Here is a 22596-nt window from a genome sequence, read left to right on the forward strand (position 1 = left end):
CTCCAAGTGTATTTGAACTAAATTCTCCAATCAATAGAGACACAGCTGCTGAGTGGTTAAAAAGTCAATACCCAGCTACATGCTGCCTATAAGAGACCCACTTCAGCTTTAAGGAAACATACAGAAGGAAAATGAAGGGATTAAAAATGATATTCCATGCAAATGGAGATCAAAAAAAGGCAGAGCTAGCTATGTTTATATCAAACAAAACAGACTTTATGCCAAAAACTGTAATAAGAGACAACAAAGATCATTACATAATGATAAAAGAGTCAATTCACTAAGAGGTTATAACATTTGTAAATATTTATGCACCCGATATCAGAACACCTAAATATATAAAGCAAATATTAGTAGATCTGAAGGTTGAAATAGACAGCAATACAGTAATAGCAGGGGACTTCAGTGCCCCACTTTCAACTATGGATAGATCATCCAGACAGAAAACCAATAAGGAAAACGTGGACTTAAACTACATGTTAGACCAAATAGACTTAATAGATATATATAGAACATTCCATTCAGTAGCAGCAAAATACATATTCTTCCCAAGCACACATGGAACATTCTCCAGGATAGATCATATGTTAGAATACAAAATAAGTCTTAACAAATTTAAAAAGACTGAAATTATATCAAGCATCTTTTCTAACCCTAATAGTAGGAGAGTAGAAATCAATCACAAGAAGAAAACTGGAAAAGTCACAAATACTTGGAGATTAAATAACATGCTCCTAAACAATGTGTCAAAGAGAAATCAAAAGGGAAATAAAGTATCTTAGACAAAGTAAAATGGAAACACAACATATCAAAACTTACAAGATGCAGCAAAAGCAATTCTAAGAGGGGAGCTTATAGTAATAAATGCCTACATTAAGAAAAAGAAAAGACCTTAAATAAACAATCTAACTTTACACCTCAAGGAACTATAAAAAGAAGAACAAACTAAGCCCAAAGAAGGTAGGAGGAAGGAAATAACAAAGGTCAGAGTGAAAATAAATGGAACAGAGGCTAAGAAGACAATATGAGGTCAATGAAACTAAGAGATAATTAAAAAACAAATAAATAAGCTGGGGCACCTGGCTGGCTCAGTCAGTAAAGCATGTGACTCTTGATTTTAGGGTTGTGAGTTTGAGCTTCACCTTGGATGTAGAGATTACTTACATTAGAAAAATAAACATAAACAAAATAGACGAATCTTTAGCTAGACTCACCAACAAAAAGAGGACTCAAGTAAGTACAATCAGAAACTAACATATCACTATATGTTAACTATACTAGAATTTAAATAAATAAATAAATAAATAAAATAAGAAATGAAAGAGGAGACGTTACATTTGATACTTCAGAAACACTAAGGATCATAAGAAACTACTAGGAATAATTACACACCAGTAAAGTGGATAAGAAGAAATGGATAAATTCCTAGAAACATACAAGCTACCAATACTGAATCATGAAGAAATAGAAAATCTGAACAGGTCAATTACTAGTAAGGATAGTGAATCAGTAATAAAAGACTGCCAACAAAGATAAGTCCAGGACCAGATGGCTTTGCTATTGAATTCCATCAAACATTTAAAGAATTATCAGTCCTTTGCAAACTCTTCCAAAGAGTGGAACACTACCAAAGCTAGCAAGGATACTTATAAGAAAAGAAAATGACAGGCCAATATCCTTGATGAACACAGATGCAGAATTCCTCAACAAAGGATCAGACACCATGATGAAGTGGGATTTATCCCTAGGATAGAGAGATGCTTCAACATTGGCAAGTCAATAAATGTGATACAGTACATTAACAAAAGAAGGATAAAAATAATATGCTTATTTCAGTAGATATAGAAGCAGCATTGGAAAAAATTCAACAGCTTTTCATGATAAAAATTCTCAACAAATTGAGTACAGAATGAATGTATCTCAACATAATAAAAGCTGTTTTGACAAGTGCACAGCTAACATCATACTCAGTGGAGAAAAGCTGAAACAAGATCAGAAAGAAGACAAGGATGCCGACTCCTCACCATTTTTGTTCAACATAGTACTGGACACCCGAGGTAGAGCAGTTAGGCAAGAAAAAGAAATAAAAGGCATCCAAATTGGAAAGGAAGTAGTAAAATTGTTTCTATTTGCAAACGGAAAGAGAGGCTGGTTAAAGGGTACAAACTTTCAGTTATAAGATGAATAAGGTCTCAGGATCTAACATATAAGATGGTGACCATAGTTGACAATACTATATCCTATAATTGAAATTTGCCAAGAGAGTAGAACTTAAGTGTTCTCACTAAAACAGAACAAAACAACAAACAAACCAAAAAAGGTAAATATGTGAGGTGATGGGTGAGTTAATTAACTTGATGGTGGGAATCCTTTTACAGTATATACATACAGCAAATCACCATCTTGTACACTTTAAATACATTACATTTTTATTTGTCAACTATATCTTAGTGAAGCTAAAAAAAAAAAAGAAAAATACTCCACAAATGGCCTTCATCATTACTTTCTTTAAATAGTACCTTAAAACAACAGCTGTGCTTTTGAGGCTAGCATAATTTATTTAAGAAAGCACACAGCTTTTTAGCTGCTATTACCTGTTGGTCAAAACACCTGAAAAGAATGAAAACTTCCTATGCAAGAATTGCTTCTGGTGGAGGTACTGGAATGAATGGCCATCGTCGAGATAGAGTTCACCCACGGCAGAACCCTGGAGAGTGAATCATAGGGAGAGAATCTGCTTATATAATAGCTTACTAGGAAAAGAATGTCACCCACTAGAGTGATTAAAAAATCTGTGAAAAATTTTATTAAACAAAAGCTTACTATTCAAGCTGCACAATGTAGTCATACAAATATATACATTCAGTGCCCATTGGTGAATTAATATGAATAAGGAAGTCACATAAGAGGAGCACAAAGAGACCTTGCTGAAAAAAATTTAAACTACGAAATATGGTCAGTGGCACAGGTGGCTTCTTTGAAAATAGTATCTTAAAATGAGACGACAGGTCAAGAAAAGTTCACGCAATAAAATGAAGCTAAAAAAAATGTAGTATATAATGGAGGAGATCAGCTATCTTTAGAAACCCTCCATTTAGACAATGGAAGTTCCTTCTTCATTTCAGTAGGAGGACCCCTTTGGCATGTCAAACAATGTCACAGCACTCCATATGGCAGTTTATTGTTATTGACAATGTTTGATGTGCTGTGGATCTCGAGTCTCTTGTATTTATTCTGTGGTCTGAGACTCATAGTTTGGTCCAAGAAGACATGTCTAAGTGAAGTACATGGAAAAGAAAGATGTAAGAAAAATAAAGTTTAATTATTTTATAATATTTGTGCAAGAGTAAGAATTTGTGTTGGAAGTGTATTTGGGCAAAAGGATAAGAAAGGAATCTGCTATAGGTTTCATTTGGCTCAAAAGATCTTCTGAAAAGGACATACAAATTCTGGATCCTTCTAAGCTTTACCCCAGGAAATTTTAGTTGTTTGAGCCATCTGATGAGAACAAAAGTCATTGTGTGGGGTCGGTGTTGCTGAAATGTTGCGTAGATACAGGTACCCTCTTAGAGGAGACTGAATTTTAGGGCTAATCCATGTGGCAGGCTGACTATGCCCAGTGAGCATTTAGTCCAGTGGTAATCAAGGCCAAGCTGCAGAGCACCAAGGTCATGATGCTCCAGAGGAAATTGCTAACATTTCTAGTTCTCAGAGTTCTCTTAAGTATAATTGCATGAAAGTCAGACAAGCTGGACAGTGAATCTGAAATGTTTCAAAACATCAGAAACACCCATCCCATAACTAACTGGGGTGTATCATTTTTAAATACTACCACATACTCAGAAGGCTACTACTCCTGTAAAGAGATTAAGTAGTAACGAATGAGTTGTGTAAAGGTAACATTTTCCAAATACCTTAGTGCTGAGAGCCACCCGGAGTCCATATGGGGAATCAGTCATGTAGCCTGTGGATTTTCCTATAGTTGTCTTTATGGGCACTATACTTCCACCTCGTTGAAACACTGGTATCTATAACAGAACAATACTCTTGGGGAAGGAGCATTTGTAAAAGGCAATCTCAAAGTAGAATCTAAAAATACTTCATGGTACAAGACTCACATTCTTTTTAAAAATTTTTTTACAACATTTAGTTATTTTTGAGAGACAGAGTGAGACAAAGCACGAGTGGGGGAGGGGCAGAGAGAGGAGACACAGAATCTGAAGCAGGCTCCAGGCTCCAGAGCCCGATAATGGGGCTCAAACCCATGAATTGTGAGATCGTGGCCTGAGCTGAAGTCAGGCACTTAACCGACCGAGCCACCCAGGTGCTCTAAGATTCACGTTCTTTACAAATATAGACTCAAAAGCAAAGTAAATTTGTGAGCGCAGAGATGGAAAATATGGAAGCCCTGGCATTAAAAGGAAGAGTTCAAAGAGTAAAAAAGAGTAAAAAAAAAAAAGAGTAAAGAGTAAAAAAAAAAAATGGTCCATTTTTTAATTCTTAGGGAAACTTCTCACCCTTCATCAATTTGTTACCTCTTCTGCCTATCCTATCAGTAGTTCCTGTTTTGTATTTTTAGTTTGCTTGTCAACATAATATACATGTTTCACCAGGGCCCTGCTAAGGAGTGAGTTTTTCTGCCTGTGTAAGTAGGCCCACATGTATGTACGTGTGCCTATAAAAAATTACAGTTTCTTGGTTTCAGGGAGATGACTTTGTCCTTACTCACTACAGTCCATACCCTTCCTGCTCCCTGCTTTCCTGAGTCACCAGGATGCCTGACTCAATTCTGAGAGTAAATTTGTGAAACTTCTGTTATAGAAACCCCAAAAGCACTTTAAAAAAAAATTTTTTTTTTAACGTTTATTTATTTTTGAGACAGAGAGAGACAGAGCATGAATGGGGGAGGGGCAGAGAGACAGGGAGACACAGAACCGGAAGCAGGCTCCAGGCTCTAAGTCATCAGCCCAGAGCCCGACGCAGGGCTCGAACTCACGGACTGCGAGATCATGACCTGAGCTGAAGTCGGACGCTTAACCGACTGAGCCTCTCAGGCGCCCCCCGAAAGCACTTTAAGTGACTCTAACAACAATGTTATAGACATGGCCCATACCTATGGTTCTTCTGGAGTGGCATTCCCAGCACAGAAAGCCCAGGAGGTCTCCTGCCTCCCCATACAGTCCTCTGTAAGGAAGCTCCCTAAATCACATGGGGGCTTGTACTTCACTGAGTAAAGTACCAGAGGGAGAAAAGTACACAAATACAGATGAAGTTGGGTGTGAGGGTGGAGTAGATAAGATGTCCACCCTCTGCCTGACTCACAGTTGGCAGCAAGGAGTAAAGTGCATTTATCTCCCCACCCTCATCAGCCCATCGCTTCGTCTTTTCTTTTCTCAAAGACCGAGGTAGTAGGTTAGTACAGAATGGGCTCTGAAGTGGGAGTGCGGCTGGCCTGGGTTCTTCTCTCAGTTCTGCCAAAATCTAGCCATAAGCCTGGACAAGTAATTTAACTTCTCTGAACTCAGGTTCTTCCTCTGTAAGCATGAGAGACTCAAGTCGATGAATGTTAAAGTCTCTTCTAGATCTGAAAGTTGAAATTTGAAATCATTTTATTATGGAGTCCATACTGCTGATGACAGCTTTCAAAAAACAACCTCAATAAATGTTTCTTACTCTTAACACTACTTAGGGCCTGCAGTAGTGGTTGTGATTTAGCTGCAAATGCAAACTCCCCTTCACAAGTTCAGGTGGGATGGGCCCTGTGATTCCAACATCGAAACTGACAGCCTTCCTTGCACCTAGAGGTCCAGGGTTACAACTGAAAACTCATGTTTTGTGACTTGGTCTGGTAGAAAGACATTCCATATGGTGTGTGTGGTGACCGGGATTTTTACTCCATTTTCAGTGTTCCTGTTTTTCTTACACATACAAATGTAAATATATAGGGAAGAATTGTTTGTCCTTGATGTTTCATACCGTGAGACCAGGCTATATGTTTATTCTTTTTTTCTCACATTTTAACAGCTTTATTGGTATAATTTACATGCCATATGATTCAACCACTTAAAATGTACAATTAAATGTTTTTTAGCATATTGAGAGTCATGTACCCATCACCACAATCAAGTTTGAAACATTTTCATCACCCTAAAAAGAAACTCTGTACCCATTAGCAGTCATTCCCCATTGCTCCCAAGCCCTCTCTCTGCCTCATCCTTATGCAACCATTAATCTGCTTTTTGACTCTATAAGTGTTGTTATGCAGAACACTATGTCCTTGGTTCTCGCTATGCAGGCACATGTTATGGACTGAGTGTCTGTATCCCGACAAGATTCATATGTTGAAGCCCCAACCACCAATGTGACTGTATTTGGGAACAGGACCTTTAAAGAGGTAATTAAGGTTAAATGAGGCCAAAAAGTGAGGCCCTGATCTGACAGGACTAGTGTCTATAAGAAGAGGCACCAAAGAGTGCACGCTCTCTCTCTGCCATGTGAGGACACAGAAAGAAGGAGGCTGTGTACATGCCAGGAAGAGAGTCCTCAGCAGGAAATGAATTGGTTGGCCCGTTAATCTGGAACATCTGGCCTCCCAAACTGTGAGAAAACCAACTTCTGTTGGTTAAGCCACCCAGTCTATGGTGTTTTATCACGGCAGTCCAAGCAGACTGATAGAGCACAGTAGGTAAAAATTACAGCCTGAAAACAACTTACAGAGTCCAAAGTTACTGGGATCTTCACAGTACATGCTTCTTCCCAATAAGTACCCGTTTTAGAGTCATACCAGACCTGAAAAGGAACAGACCCTAATGAGAGAGAGTATATGAGCAACTCTGCTCACAATTTCATTATTCAGTAAAACATCCATTTATCTGGATTTCAAATATCCAGAAAGCTAAAAAAAAAAAAATAGGCACAATTTTTAAAGAATCTGGAGTAGAAGTTAGGAAGAACATATGCTTTTAAGAAGGTCCCAAAAGACTAACCTAGTACCGTGATAGATTAAGTTGACTGAAAGGCCACTTATTTGTCCATCTGTCCATCCAAAAGTTATTTATTGAACAATCTGCCACATGCCCAGCATGGCTAGGCATATGTGAGTGAACAGAAAGACAGAGTTCCTGCTGTCATGGATTTTATAATTTGGTTGTCTTATAAACTTACTGTGTGTAGCAGTAAAAAAGACGATGGAATAAAGGAAAAGCAATAATGAAGAAAAGCACAGTGCAAGCAAATAAATTATAAATGAGTGGGAGAAAAGGAAAGTGTCAGAGAAGGAAACACGTTTTGGAGAAAGGCAAGTGGAAACTTGGATTGCTACTATGATATCATTTTTTTTTTTTTTAAAGCAGAGTACGATTCACTGATAAGGTTCAAATTCTTATCTGGGATCCTCATCAAGGGGGTTTAGTTGCTGAAGTTAACAAGAATGTCCTACAAAGTAATTTGATGGAATAAAATCCTTAAGATCCCAGCAGCAGCAGCGTGGAAACAAAAACCTCTTTTTCTCTCTTCTAGCCATATAATTTCTGGCAGCCAAGGAGTCTGTTTCGCAAGTTCACCTCCTGGGATTACCACATCCTTTATATAGCTGCACTGTTGACTCTGTCACCGTCCTGCTGTGAATGTGAGAGGGCTGTGACTTGACCATCCTCAGCTACAGGGAACTCTTAATTCAACTGGATCAAACCCACCTTGTCTCTATGTATTATCCTTGGCTGGATTCAATTTGCTAATGTTTTGTCAAGGATTTCTGCATCTGTGTTTATGAGGGATATTGTCTTAGCTTTCTTTTCTTATAATGTCTTTCTTTGGCAAATTCCAGTACCTTTAGATAAAGAGTAGTGGGAGTGAAAGGTAAAACAAAACAAAACAAAACAAAACAAAAAAAACACCAAAAAACTGGCTTAAATAAGATTTTGGAATTACCTGTCTGTCATTTCCGGAACTAATTAGAATAAGAGGTATAGAGTATGTGCTCTGGTACTATATACAAACATCCCCAGCCTAGGAAGGGTAAACTGGTATAAAGTACCATGTAGATCAGACCTAGTGCTCAGTCACCAAGCTCCTCACTAAGTACTTACTAAAGGCCTTCTACCCATCAGATACCCATCTAGATGCTGAGGATATAGAGTGAACATAACAGATGAAAATCACTGCCCTTAAGAAGTTAACATTCTAATGGGAGAGGAAGATAATAAACAAAACATGTAAGTAAATATCTAGTATGTTAAAGGTGGCAGGTTCTGTGGGAAAAATGAAGGATGAAGACAGGCTGGACAGTACCAGGGGCAGTGGGAGTGATCTGTAATCTTAACTAGGTGGTCAGAGAAGGCCTCACTGAGAAAAAACTATTTGAGCAAAGACTTTAAGTAGAGGGGATGGGCCATCTAGAAATATGAGGAAAAGTGACAACAAGGGACGTTAGGTAGCCCCCTTGCACAGTGCGATGTTATACTAGCTGACTGATGAGGTCAAGGGCTTGGCTCTCCTATCCAGGGTCTGTGAAGATGTAATGAGAGAAACAATCATAGAACACTCTGGGAAATGACGTTGAAGGAATATGTTACACAGTCACAACGATGTGCTTGCAATGATGATAGATCATTAAGAACATGTTTTATTAGTTAAAAAATTAATAAAAAATTTAATTTGTGGCTAAGTCATGAGGGAACTAGTTCCTCTTAACAGGAGGCTGTTGCTGTATTTTTTTTTTTATTCTTTTTAACGTTTATTTATTGTTGAGACAGAGAGAGACAGAGCATGAACAGGGGAGGGTCAGAGAGAGAGGGAGACAGAATCTGAAACAGGCTCCAGGCTCTGATCTGTCAGCACAGAGCCCGACGCGGGGCTCAAACTCACGGACTATGAGATCATGACCTGAGCCGAAGTCGGATGCTCAACCGACTGAGCCACCCAGGGGCCCCGAGGCTGTTGCTTTATTAAAATCGAATTGCAAAACTCTCGGCAGAAGTGCTTGGCCGAACAGTTTATTTAGCTGTTGTTGTTTACTCAGGAGGAACCTTTGTAAAGAGCCCTCATCTTCAGAACTGCAAATTACTGGAGAAATCAAGAGGAAAGAACATAATTCATGAACATTCTGGAGAAGAGCCAGGGTATTGCCATATCAATAATGACAAACATAGTGGGCTGAATGGTGGCCCCTCATAAAGGTGTATGTACTTCCTAATCCCTAGGAGTGAATATTCCTTCCTGTGGTAACAAATTTGATTTTGGGAGTAGGAGATCATCTGGGATTATCCAGGTGGGTCCTAAATGTCATCTCAAGGGTCCTCATATGAGAGACAGAAGAGGAGACACAGTCGCACAGAGGAGAAGGTGCCGTGACAATGGTGGCATATATTAGGTGATGTGCTGTGGCTACAAAGCTAGGAACTACAAGAACTGCAGGCAGCCACCAGAAACGAGGAGAGAGTCATGGAATAGATTCTCCTTCAGGACCTCCAGAAGGAACCAACCCTGCTGACACCTTGATGTGGGGCTTCAAGCCTTCAGAACTGGGAGAGAATAAATTTTTGCTAAGTTAAGCCACCAGATTTGTGGTAATTTGTTACAGCGGCCTCAGGAAACGAATACAGCAACCCCACAGGTAAAGCTGGATGGAGAGAGAATGCCAGTGCTGGATGTTTCGTGGTATTGCCTCACCGGCACTCGACAGTACTGAGCACTAAGCATGGCCCGGCTCAGCTACCTCACCACAAGCCTTGACAGTCCAGGAATATGTTGACATGGACGTCTCACATCAGTTTGGTAACCTTCACACCTCCTCCCCCTGGCTACAAAGGTCTCTGGCGATGTTCCAGTGCTCAAGGACTCTCTCCAGGATTTGTCTCCTCTTTGCTCTCCATTCCATACCTTCTTTACCCGGTCTGGTGCCCCAAGTTTCTGCCCTGCCTCTTCTCCTGGCCCCTTTGCACCATCCATGGTCTGTCTCTGGAGGGTGTTGCTGTTACTGCTTGTGGATCTCTGCTCTGCATCCCATGGGCTAATCCCACCTCTTCCTGTGTCCTGCCTTGGTTCAGTGCCCTGGGCTCCAGAAGTCCAGGGTGGTATTTTATACAGTGATAATAATCAAAGCCAATAACTAATAAAAGAACTGGGAGGCTCGGGGTGGGGGGGAGGCACAAAGGAAGTCACCATTGTTACTTTTTACCCACTTTGGCAAGTGCCTGGAGACAGCTTTTAGTACCAAAAACTTAGGATTTAGATAGGGCCAGAACCAATGAGCAAAGTCTCTTCTTACTTATGTTTCCCCCCACACACTCATACCTCTTAGTAGACTGAAGATTTCTTCCTACTCAAAGCCTCCATGTGTTAACAAGGAGTCACTTACACAAGTCAAAGCGTGAAGGTAAAGAACCTTCTGACCCTCCCCGGTGTTGTCACCTATTCATCTTTCTCCCCACTCTTTCGTTATGTTTCTTCACCTCTGAGGTCATGATTTACAAGAATCTTGAGTTGCTATAGACATTTGGGCTGTCTTCCCAACTGCATGATGCAGAAATCTATGTCCTAACAGGGGCTAATTCATCAGAGTGAAGGGAGAAGATATGAGACATGTAAGATATGTGGCTGTTTCTCATTTATTCTTACCTCATTTGATCCTGGCAGAAACACACTGACTGTGGTGGCTTTTGGTTCTGTGACTGGATGAACCAATAAAGCACTTCCTGAAAAACAGAGAAGAAATAAAGTTGAACATCATTCTAAGAAGTCTGAAAACATCCTTCTCCTCTGCGTGCTTTTGTCGTTGTAGAGATCACTCAGCTATGAACCTGGTGAAAGTACAGACCTTGGTGAACTGAACCAATGATTCATCAGAGAGATGCACTTTGGAGAGGGGACCAGTGCTCAAATCGGGGACTGTATTCTTAATTATCACTAATCTATTTATGGCATATTAGGGTAATAGAGAGGGACCCTGCCACAGTCCATCACAGTCTCCTGTGCACAGCTGCTCGTATGCCAGGAGTCTGGAGGAGCTACTGCACTTCTCCAAGTGCGACACTGTTTTCTGTAAGTGACGTTGAAAACGGTGAGCCTACAACTGTTATCCAGAACTGTGGTCAGCATGGATAGGAGTGTATCAGTGGGGCAGTGGGCAGTTATCATTAGGAAGGCTGGAATTCTCTCTCTCTTTTTTTTAAACGTTTATTTATTTTTGAGACAGAGAGAGACAGAGCATGAACGGGGGAGGGTCAGAGAGAGGGAGACACAGAATCTGAAACAGGCTCCAGGCTCCGAGCTGTCAGCACAGAGCCCGACACGGGGCTCGAACTCACGGATCGTGAGATCATGACCTGAGTCGAAGTTGGCCGCTTAACCGACTGAGCCACCCAGGCGCCCCGCTGGAATTCTCTTAAAGGCAATCTGGATTATTAATTTTGTTTTGACCATGGCCCCATATGTATATAAATTTCATCCATTTATGAATTCACTCTTTAATTCTACAAATATTTATTGAGTTCCGGGTGAGTGCCAGGCATTATGCTAGGCTCTGGAGATAGAGTGGCAAATAAGACAGACAATATGCCTATCCTCATGGAGTCTGCAGTCAGTAAAGACAGTTATTAAACAAATAATTACAAATTAGAGTTGGGACAAAAACCAAAAAGGCAAAAGCACAAAACGGAATGAAAGTTATGTAATAAGAGGGACTGACTTTGACTAAATTTAGGTGTAATTGGGTATTAGAAGCAATTCTGGTCAGGGAAATGTTCTCCAAGGAAGTAGCTATTTAAACTGAGACCTAAGAATGATTGGAGAGAGAGCATGAAGCTTTTTGTGTTTTAGGATTTCCACTCCTTAGAAACAGGATTCACCTTTTGGGCAATTCTCTGTTGAGCATGGTTTCTTGAGTCCTATTTCCAAGATGATAAATGTCCCTATTGTGGATTTGGTGGCCAAACCTTGTTAAAGAAGAGGCCAACAACATCAACAACCCTATTTTGCTTATGAAGTAAGCCCTCTGAGTCTGGTCTACTGTTTTCTACTTCCATTCCCTATAGTGGTATCATAAAGCTTATAAGTGGACCAGAACAAGAACCTGAAATTGCATCCACAAATAGAATAGATTTATATGAAGTTAACAATATGAGAAGTGCAACATGACCACAGAATAGAGCTATCTTTCCATTAATTAATACACTAAAAATATATTTTTTTTAATCTTTATTTATTTTTGAGAGAGAGAGAGAGAGAGTGCGAGTGGGGGAGGAACAGAGAGAGGGAGACACAGAATCTGAAGCAGGCTCCAGGCTCCGAGCTGTCAGCACAGAGCCCTACGTGCGGCTCGAACTCACAAACCATGAGATCACGACCCGAGCTGAAGTCAGACGCCCAACCGACTAAGCCACCCAGGCGCCCCAATACACTAAAAATCTTAATGACAGAATTACTTTTTATTTTTTGGCTGTCTTGAGATTAGCGATTTTTTTTTTTTTTAGTGCTCTTATACTAGGAAATATAACAAAAACATAATTACAATATATTTATCATAGTGATAAGAACTCACCTAGCATGTATTCATCTTCCACACCAAAAGTGTTTAATTCCTTTGGGAACTCTATCCATAGAGGCCTGGGGAAAGAAAAAAAAATTCTTACCTCAACATTACTAAATGTTTTATTACTATTAAATCACTTATATTTTCAGTTTTATAACTACTCAAAGGAAATTGGAAAAAGCCAGAGTCAAGACTCTTTTCATGTGATTTAAGATTTTATGAGCAATTGCTAGGATTACTATATATTGTTCTAATGTGAAAGACCTATCTACTCACTGGAACGTTCCAATGAAAGATTGAGAATTCTGGTAAGTACAATTTTTCCTTCCGATTGTTGAGCACTGACTACTCTGAAGGCAGAATCAGAGCTTTGGGCAAGTCCAAATGCCCAACACATTCAGTGTGGAACAAATTAAATGTGTGTAAAAGCGTATTTTTATGATGATGTAAAATCTGTGCCATGTTTTCATACTGTCACTGCCTTTCGTGCATCCTTAATTATTACCTATATTAAATGAAAAGAACTGGTTTTACTTGTTTTCATGCTGGCAACATTTTTGGAGGGTTGAGAAACAGCTGTGTGGTTTTGTTTTTTTATTCTTTTACACAACTATCTAGGAGGCCTTTGGGCTTATAAAGATAAAATCTTCAACATCTGTGTATCTGGATATCAGCTTAATGGTTCTAATGCTTTTTTCAACCTCATGAGTAAAGGATATTTTTTTAGTAAGATAAATTTATTTTTAGTTTATTCACTAGCCTTTGTAATAACAGATCCTTTTCCTACTGAATAGTAACAAAGCAGTAGTCTTTCCTTCTGGCTGATGTCTAGCATTACCAGGGAAACTTCTAACAAATACAGATCCTGAGATCTACCCAAGGAGATTCCTGGCAGGTCTGGAGGTATGGCCTTGAAATCTATAGTTTTAAAAAGCTCCCCCCCAGGTGATTCTGATCTGAGCCAGGTTTAGGAAGTGCTGATCTGGAAGCCTTGGTGTACTATGTGTGTCTCTGTATCATTCAGTAACCTAGAAAGTAGGTTTTTCACATCTTGCCTCCAAAATAGAATCAGAATATAATTTATACGCCAGGAAAAAATGTTCACCTCCAACTTGGAATGGTTTAGCCCTAAGAGTAAGACAGACTCCAAGACCAGCAGAGTAAGTTGCTCTTCATGAGAGGATGCTTGTGGGTTAAAACCATGAATTCAGTTATAGTCACTTCCTTTTTCTTTGAAAAAAATCTGTATTTCTGTCTTCTAGCAAATATTAACACTTGAATTACAAAGTAGCAGGGGATCTGGCTTTTCTTTGACCTCAACTCCTTGACCCTGCTCACAGTGGGTGCTCAATAATCTGATTGACAGCTGATTAAACACATGGCTTTTCTCTTGAAATCACTGTGTAATTACTGAGTTCCCCAATGGCTAGGGGATTTTTCTGGTGTAGATTGGGTGCTGGGGCCCCCAACTGGTGAAGCCTATTTACCTCATGACGGGTTCGGCAGCCACGTGTGCCCGGTAGAACAGAAAATACCAATAGGGCAGGAGGGTGTAGCGCTGTCTGATGGCTTCTCGGATGAGCCGGGTGTGTTCCTCCCCAAAGAGCCATGGCTCCCGCCGCTTGGTGTTCATGGTAGCGTGGCCCCGGAAGAAGGGCTGGTAGGCTCCGGCCTGGTACCAACGCACTAGCAGCTCTGCTTCTGGATTCCCAATGAAGCCACCTACGTCAGCTGGTTAGGCAAAGAAAGGCCAAGTGAGGCAACCGGTCTTCTAACAAATACTGCACACCGGTAAAATGAGGGCTTGAAGACGGATGGGATAAATGTGCTGTATGTACACTCAAAATGACAGGATAAAACTGTGGCCTGAAATTAGGGAGCACGTATTTAAAAACTCAGCCTGTTTGGGGAGCTGACAATATTCTCTTCGAATACTCTTTTCTTGTCCAAAGGTCAGAGGTTTTGCCGCAAGATTAACATTTCTGTTATGTTCCCAAACCCAGAAACTGCAAAATGTCGACCTGTCTCAATAAGTATGTTCAGGGCCGGGGTAAGGAGGTTGGCAACTGATTTCCTTTTGAAAGCAACAGCTGAAAGCAAGATAAAAATTACTGAACTAAAAAACAGACAATCAGAATTAGAGACTTAGGGAGAATGTGATGCTTGGTCCTTAAGGAGGATACATATTTCTTGTCTGTGGACCAATACCATAAGAAACACATCTGTTAAAATGTGTGTGACATTAAGTTGCTTCTATTCCCACAGAAAACAAGGAGCAGCTGGAGCTAGTCTTGCCGAGCACCTTCCATACTGGGATTTCTCATCCACAGACAATTACTAGGATTTAGGGAAAGCAACCCATCAGGGAATCATATTTTAACTAAATTTATCTTTCCCAAGAGCATATCTTTTTTTTTTTTAAACAGTTAAAATATGTCACACAATTTTAAACCTGCTGAGTAAAAAAGGATTTCTGTAAGGGTTATCTCTGATTTGCTAAATTCTTTGTACTTCTCTCCATTTTTCTCACTTTGATGAAAAGGTATGTTTCAGAAAAACCCAGTTATCAAGAGCATCTAAGGAGGAATCAGAGAAAGAGGGAAAAAAGCACTTGGGCTCTCTGATGACTTAAAAAAAATTTTTTTTTAATGTTTACTTATTTTTGAGAGAGATAGAGAGAGAGAGAGCACAAGCAGGGGCAGAGAAGGTTCCAGTCTCCATGTTCTCGCTGACGCAGGGCTCAAACTCACAAACTGGGAGATCATGACCTGAGCTGAAGTTGGATGCTTAACCAGCTGAGCCACCCAGGCACTCTGGGCTCTCTGATGACTTTATTTCATGCCCTCACTTCAGACGAGACACAAACAGCTTGGAAGTATCCCTTCAATTTCCTCATTTTCTTTTTTCCACAGTTATCCCTCCCAAAGCAGCTAATGAGAAGGCATTTGTGACCAGCTTGGATGGAGAAACACCCTAGTTTTTTATTTTCTCTCACTTGAAGCTTGTGGATATCATCCTACCTCCACAAAAAGGGATCCCAGTAATGCTGAGGGTGAGTAACATAGGGATAGAAATTTTCAGGTAGCTCCATTCTGCCGTGTTGTCGCCTGTCCACACAGCACCTTTGACCACCAGTAACAAGGTATGAAAAAAAAATCACAAATCAGCTCATGCACTCATTTTCATAGATTCTTTATTTGAAATAGACAAACTAATATAAAGGAAAACATTTCTTTCTTACCTTAAAATATACAAAATCTGGTTTCTACAACGAAAATATATTGATTTTCTAATGTGAAAAAGTTCTTAAAATCCACAAAACATTTTGTAAAAATATTCTGAAATTGCACTTATTTTTGAAGTATAACTCAAGTCTGATTTTAGGAGAAACATGAAAAAAATCATCTTTACTGAAATATAATTTGCATATCATAAATGTACTTATTTTAAGTGAAGAGTCTGAGCTCAAAAACCTGTAACTGTCACCACAAGCAGGGTACAGAAACAGTGTAAATGATCACTGGGCTTCTTTGCAGTCATTAACCTTCCACTTTACCTAACAATTGATCTGATTTCTATATCTTCTCTAGAATTTTATATAAATGGAAACATATACTATTTTGTGTTCTAGCTTTTTTCACTCAGCATAATGTTATAGTTTATTCCTTTTTATTTGCTGAATAGTCTTGTATAGCATGGATCTTTCACAAGTTTAGCCACTCATCTATTGATGGACATTTGGATTCTTTGCAAGTTTTGGCTACTGTGAATGAAGCCGCTATAAACATTTGTGTCCCAATCACATGCCATATGTTTTCATTTCTCTTGGGTAGCTATCTGGGAGTGGAATTGCTAGGTCTGTGTTCAGTGTATGTTGCATACTTTAAGAAAACTTCAAACCGTTTGGCATAGTGGTTGTATTACTTTTACGTTATTAATACATGACAATTTCAGTTGCTCTACATTCTTGGCAACGCTTGGTAGTGTGTCTTTAAAAAATTTTTTTAATTAGAATTGTTTTAAAATTAATTTATTTAGAGAGACAGGGAGAGTGAGTGGGGGAGGAGCAGAGAGAGGGAGAGAGACAGAGACAGAGACAGGGAGAATCCCAAGCAGACTACACTCTCAGTGCGGAGCCCAACGTGGGGCTCCAACTAAAAAACCACGAGATCATGGCCCCAGTCGAAAACAGGAGTTGAACGTTTAACTGAGGCACCCAGGTGCCCTGGTAATGTGTCTTTTTAATTACAGCTGCTGTAATGGATGTGTAGTGGTGTCTCTCTGTGGTTTTAATTTGTATTTCTCTAAAGACTAATGATTTTGAGCATCTTTTCATGTATTTATGGATCATTTATATGTTTTCTTTTGTAAAGTGTCTATTCAAATCTTTTGCTATTTTTAAAAGTACATGTCTTTTCATTATTGATTGATTAAACAAAATTTTTTTTTAATGTTTATTTATTTTTGAGAGAGAAAGAGAGAGCACGAGCAGGGGAGGGACAGAGAGAGAGGGAGACACAGAATCTGACGCAGGCTCCAGGCTCTGAGCTGTCAGCACAGAGCCCAATGTGGGGCTCAAACTCACAAACTGTGAGATCATGAACTGAGCTGAAGTCGAAGCTTAACCTACTAAGCCACCCAGGCATCTCTGACTTCATTTTCTTAATATCTTTGAAAGGGTAGAAGTTTTCAATTTTGATAAAGTCTGACTTAGCATTTTTTTCCTTTTATAGTTCATGCTTTCTGTGTTCCATCCAAGAAATCTTGTTTACCTTAAAGTCACAAAGAGTTTTTATGTTTCCTTTTAGAAGTTTTTGTTTTATCTTTTATAGTTAAGGTCTATATTCCACTTTGAATTAATTTTTGTGTATGGTAAGAGGTAAGGGTCAAGGTTCTTTCCTTCCCCCACCTCCATACCCAGTGTTGTGACACCATTTATTGAAAAACTCCTCTTTCCATTGAAATGCCTTGGCAACTCTGTTCCTATTTAATTAATTAATCATATGGGTGTTGGACTCTTTCTGGATTCTTTATTCCGTTCCATTGATTTTTATGCCTATTCCTACACCCCCTCTCAAAAAATCCACTCTATAATTTAAGAGGAGTGGTACAGACTGTATAAGCGAGGCATAATAACAGTAGCAAGGACAATAGTTAACATTTATCAAGGTCTGATGGAGGCAGGTGATACTATTTGGCTTGTAGTAGCTCACTGAATCATCACAACCTTATCAGGTAAACACTAGTTAACTTCATTTTACAGATGAAGGAAATATGGCCAACAGTGGATTAAAATACATAGTTACTAAGTGATAGAGGCAGGATTTGAGCCCAGGGAGTGTGACTCTAAAGCCACTGCTCTTGATCATTGTATAGTTGATAAGACATTGTGAAGATAAATTATATACCACTAAAGAGATTCATTCACACAAGAAAAAAAAAATCTTACTTTACTAAATCTAAATTAGTCCTGAGGCATTTTTGTCTATCTTCTATCAAAATAGTTCTGGAAGCTATTTTTGTTTTAATCTTCCACAGAAATTTTAGGTTGTCCTATGGCCAGTGAAGAAAAATATTTTCAAGGGACTGCTTTTTTTTTTTTTCCCAAGGTACTCTAGTAATTTCTCCTTGACTTCAAATGAAACAAAATGATTGTGAAATCAACATGGTGGCATTCTGGTCAAGAGAGAAAGTTCCTGTAAGCATGCAGATATTTTCATGTGTCATATGGTTGTTTAGTCAGAAGCGAGCTCTGGCTATTGGTCTAAGCAGAAAACTTAACACAGTAGTGTTCTCTGTAATGCCTCACTTGCTACACTTTGGGGAGGGCTGATAGTTTCACAGAGTATTGAAGACGAGGCAGTAGGCTGATATTTAAGAGATTGGAGATTACTTAGTATTCATATCTTTTATCTCTTTTTAACTGCTACCTATTAGTATTTTCATTTTCATATTAGTATTTTCATAAAATTTACTTTTTAGGGGCACCTGGGAGGCTCAGTCGGTTAAGTGTCTGACTTTGGCTCAGGTCATGATCTTGCAGTCTGAGAGTTTGAAGCCCGAGTTGGGCTCTATGCTGCCAGCTCAAAGTCTGGAACCTGCTTTGGATTTTGTCTCCCTCTCTCTCTGCTCTTCCCCTGCTTGGGCTCTGTCTGTCTCTCTCTCTCTAAAAAATAAAATCCACACTAAGAAATTAAAAAAAAATACTTGACTTAAAAAAATGTTTATTTATTTTGATAGAGAGCATGCATGAGAGTGGGGAAGGGGCAGGGTGAGAGGGAGAGAGAGAATCCCAAGAGGGAGAGAGAGAGAATCTGTCAGCTCAGAACCTGATGCGGGGCTTGAACTCATGAACTGTGCTATCATGACCTGAGCCAAAACCAAAAATGGGACGCTCAACCAACTGAGCCAACTAGGCACCCCAATACTTGACATTTTTTAGTGATTAAAAATGATTCTTGTAGAGAATTTGGAAAATAGAGATAGGTAAAAAGAAGAAAATTTAAAAATCACTCATAATCACCAAGGTACTAAACTTATTGATTTAGATTGCTATCTCTATTTTTTAAACAAAATTGTGATAATACACTGTAACAACATTTAAACATTCTGGTCCCCCCCCCCCCCTTTATCATGATGTCACAAACATTTGCTCATGCAATTAAGAGGTACCATTTTAAATAGCCTTATGATAGTCTATCATATGGATATATCATGCTTTTATAAATATTCCCTTATTTGGATTTTCTTTCTTTTTCTGTTTCAAGGACTAACGCTATGGTGAGCATCTATGTACATGAATCTTTGCCTGAGATAACAATATTGTGGCCTTTTCCAGAGTACCACAGGGGCTGGTTTTCAGGGCTGGCGGAGGAGGCCTAATAATGTGTATGATACAGTAAAGGCTGGACTCTTCAGACTAGAACCTAAGCTCTTAGTTATTTATGCAAGGCCAGGGGACTTAAAATAGCCTTCCTGCTGGAAGGTGGTTAAGTTGAATTAGATCTGCATTAGCTAGTAAACTGAATCCAGTTATAGATGACCCTGACCACAAGCAACAGCCAGGTCTATTTTAAGCCATATTACTAAGTGGAACAGGTGGTTGAAGGAATGTGTAAGGAGTAGATTTCCCCTGGTTTAGATAAATCAAATAGACAGAATCAGAGATGACCATCCCAGCAAACTGAGATACTCTGAAGTCATTCTCCCAGCAACTAAGTGGCCGTTTCTTCAGTGGGAAACAAGTAACTAAACTTTATTAAACTTGAGTTACTTTGTGTCACAGGACAAAAGGCATACTTCCAGAACGTCACTTGCTACAATCCTAGGCCTGCCCAAGGGCCACTGGAAAAAAAGGCATCAACACAGTAGCACCATATACCATACAAAAAAAAAAAGTTTGCAAATTTATGTTTTTAAGTCTGATCATATGAGCCATGCCTTACCATACTTTTGTGATCCGGCAAAGAAAGAACGTGTAAGAACAAAGGGTCTCTCCTTTCCTTTAGATCGCTGTATCAGTCCTTCTGCAGTAGCCATTTGCTACAAAGGCAAAGGAGAAAACTTTCAAAGGGATGATTAGATTACAGCATTGTGCAAACATCCTAATAAGCTATTAGACATGCAAAAGTAAATAGGTGGGAATATAAATGGAAAATATTAAAATAAATCTATCAAATAATTTTCATAATGCAATAAAACTACTCTAAATTCCCATATTAAGAGTGGAAGATTTTCTTTGATTAAAATAGCAATGGAATAATAGTAAATAATAAGCTAGAATTATTCAGTGCTTACTATTGTTAGGCATTTTATAAGATTTTCTCTTATAATCTACAGAACACCCTCTGAGACAGAGCATTTTCAATGATGGAAAAAAATGAGATTCAAAGAGGTTGTTAAGTGACTGGCCCTGGCCAACATAAGAAAATTCTCTAAAGTAGTTTGCAGTTATAGCAAGAGGCTTTTAAAGAAGTAAACACATAATCTGAACTGTGCTATATATAGACAGCAACTCCCACTAGAAAATACCAATTGATGGGAGAGCCATAGGAACACAGGATGAAAATAACAAAGAACTACAGATATCAGTAGGGGCAAATGACTGACATATGTTTTGGATGTGATTGGCAAATGGAAGACAATTCTACCACCTTCTAATGAAAAGGCTAAGTAGTTAATTAAGGCTTTCTGCATTTAAAGACTTACTGAAATTGTATATCTATGTTCTAAATCTTGTTCCCCTGGTATGAATATAAGATTTATGAAATTTCAAAACATTTATTTTAATTGCCTTTGTTTATGTATTTACACATTGCCTACCCTACTTCAAAAAAAAGTCTTTAAGTATTCAATGTCATTTACTAATGACTCCTGCCAAAGAAGATGTTTCTATGTTATTGTTAATCTCATATATCTATAATTCATCAAGTTTATTATAGAAAGAAAAGTGCAAAGGGAGAAATAGTAAGTCCTTTATTGGCTACAACTTGATAAGACCCACAAAGAGAAATGAACAATATAATATGGCTATTACAAATGACTTTCAACCCAAAAGTCAGGGCATTTGGGTCCAGGTGACTTCTCTATGGATGTCTTACCTGATAAAAACCATAGATGTTGTGAAGTTCCCTGTGCTCCCAATTGCCATGATGAATGGCATTCTTCTGCATGGTTAGCTCTGGTCCTCTAAAGACAGAGGGCTCATTCATGTCGTTCCATATGTAGAGGATGTCAGTAGATCCCTAAGAAGTAAATTTCTTCCTCAGCCATGATAATACTCCTATAGTGATGATGTTAATATGATAGCCACCCTATTCCTCTTTCATACTCTATTTAATTATTTATTGTGTTTATTATCTATGCTCTGTCTTCTGTTCCAATGCTACAATAAATGGTCCACAAGGGGGAATTTTATCAGTCTTGCTCATAAACACCTGGAACAGTACCTGAACCACAGAAGGTTCCCAATAAGTATTTGCTGATAAATGAAAGAATACTGTGCTGTATTGTATATGAAATACTGCCCAGCAAGTACACTTCAAGACCTACCCTGGAGAACCCCTATAGGAAAGGTTGTGTGAGTGTTCAAGGTTAGGTCCTATAACATCCATTATCTGCTGCAACCTTTTTTTAAAAAATAAGCTCCATGCCCAGCATGGAGCCCAATGCAGGGCTCAAACTGATGACCCTGAGATCAAGACCTGAGCCGAGATCAAGAGTCAGACACTTAACTGACTGAGCCACCCAGGCACCCCAAAAACTCTTAACTAAGGGCATTTATAGCTGTCCATGATAAGATTCTGCCTTCCCTCTAATACTCTGCAAGATTTGAAAGGTAAAATACCTGTTTGGTAGCATGGTCTAGAGTTTGTGTTCTGCATAGAATTGTTCAATTTAGGGTGGGAAGGGGCTTTTGAGTCACCTAGTCACCATGGTGTTGAAATCCCTTTTATAGAATCCTGGTCTCTCAGCATTTGACTCATAGCTACAATGACAGGGAGTCCTTCAGGCAGCTCATTCCATTGCTTTCTAAATGTCCTGCTCCTTGTAACATCCAGGCCCTGTAAAAGCCCAAATGTTCATCGACTGATGAATGGATAAAGAAGAGTTCAGGAAAATAGAACTTAGTGATTCATCACTTAACATATAACACCCAGGGCTCATCCCAACAAATTCTATTTTCCTGAAATCATTATTACACTATATGTAAACTAACTCGAATTTAAATTGAAAAAAAAAAAAGAAACTAGAGTTTAGTAGTTAAGACTTAGGCTTGGGAGACAAACAGACTGAGTTCAAATCTTAGGTCTACCACTTACTAAGATGAGCGAACTTAGTGGGGTTTTAAACTTGTCCATATGTCAGTTTCCTCATCTGTGGGATTAGAATTCATTATAGTTTCAACCTCAGAGGTTACTCTGAAGATGAAATGGTAAAATGTACATAAAGTGCTTAGCACAGTGCTTGGCACACAGCAATACTCAATTTATGCTAAACATCATTATTATCATCCTCATAATGGGTTGAAAACTGTTTTCTAGAAGTGGCCTCTCCAGTTCTTTCTT

At 39.0% G+C, this 22596-nt stretch overlaps 1 protein-coding gene across 7 annotated transcripts in view; it reads right to left on the bottom strand.

Annotated features, from left to right (window-relative positions):
* The window catches only part of GANC (glucosidase alpha, neutral C), a 74673-nt gene that overhangs the window by 3294 nt on the left and 48783 nt on the right, over positions 1 to 22596 (bottom strand). For 3 of the 7 annotated variants that reach the window (XM_027067014.2, XM_015064888.3, XM_027067011.2), the window contains exons 14-22: positions 21130 to 21273; positions 19975 to 20071; positions 15550 to 15651; positions 14017 to 14260; positions 12539 to 12603; positions 10618 to 10694; positions 6715 to 6789; positions 3915 to 4028; positions 2595 to 2707 (exon numbers count right to left, since the gene is read on the bottom strand). In XM_027067014.2, coding sequence (XP_026922815.1) covers positions 2595 to 2707; positions 3915 to 4028; positions 6715 to 6789; positions 10618 to 10694; positions 12539 to 12603; positions 14017 to 14260; positions 15550 to 15651; positions 19975 to 20071; positions 21130 to 21273 — 1031 coding nt within the window. Of the gene's footprint in view, positions 1 to 2594; positions 2708 to 3914; positions 4029 to 6714; positions 6790 to 10617; positions 10695 to 12538; positions 12604 to 14016; positions 14261 to 15549; positions 15652 to 19974; positions 20072 to 21129; positions 21274 to 21875; positions 22093 to 22596 lie in introns of those variants that run through there. The other 4 variants (XR_008299219.1, XR_008299220.1, XR_008299221.1 and 1 more) reach the window with 4 other exon arrangements.

Source organism: Acinonyx jubatus, chromosome B3, assembly GCF_027475565.1.
Source record: "Acinonyx jubatus isolate Ajub_Pintada_27869175 chromosome B3, VMU_Ajub_asm_v1.0, whole genome shotgun sequence".
NCBI lineage: Eukaryota > Metazoa > Chordata > Mammalia > Carnivora > Felidae > Acinonyx > Acinonyx jubatus.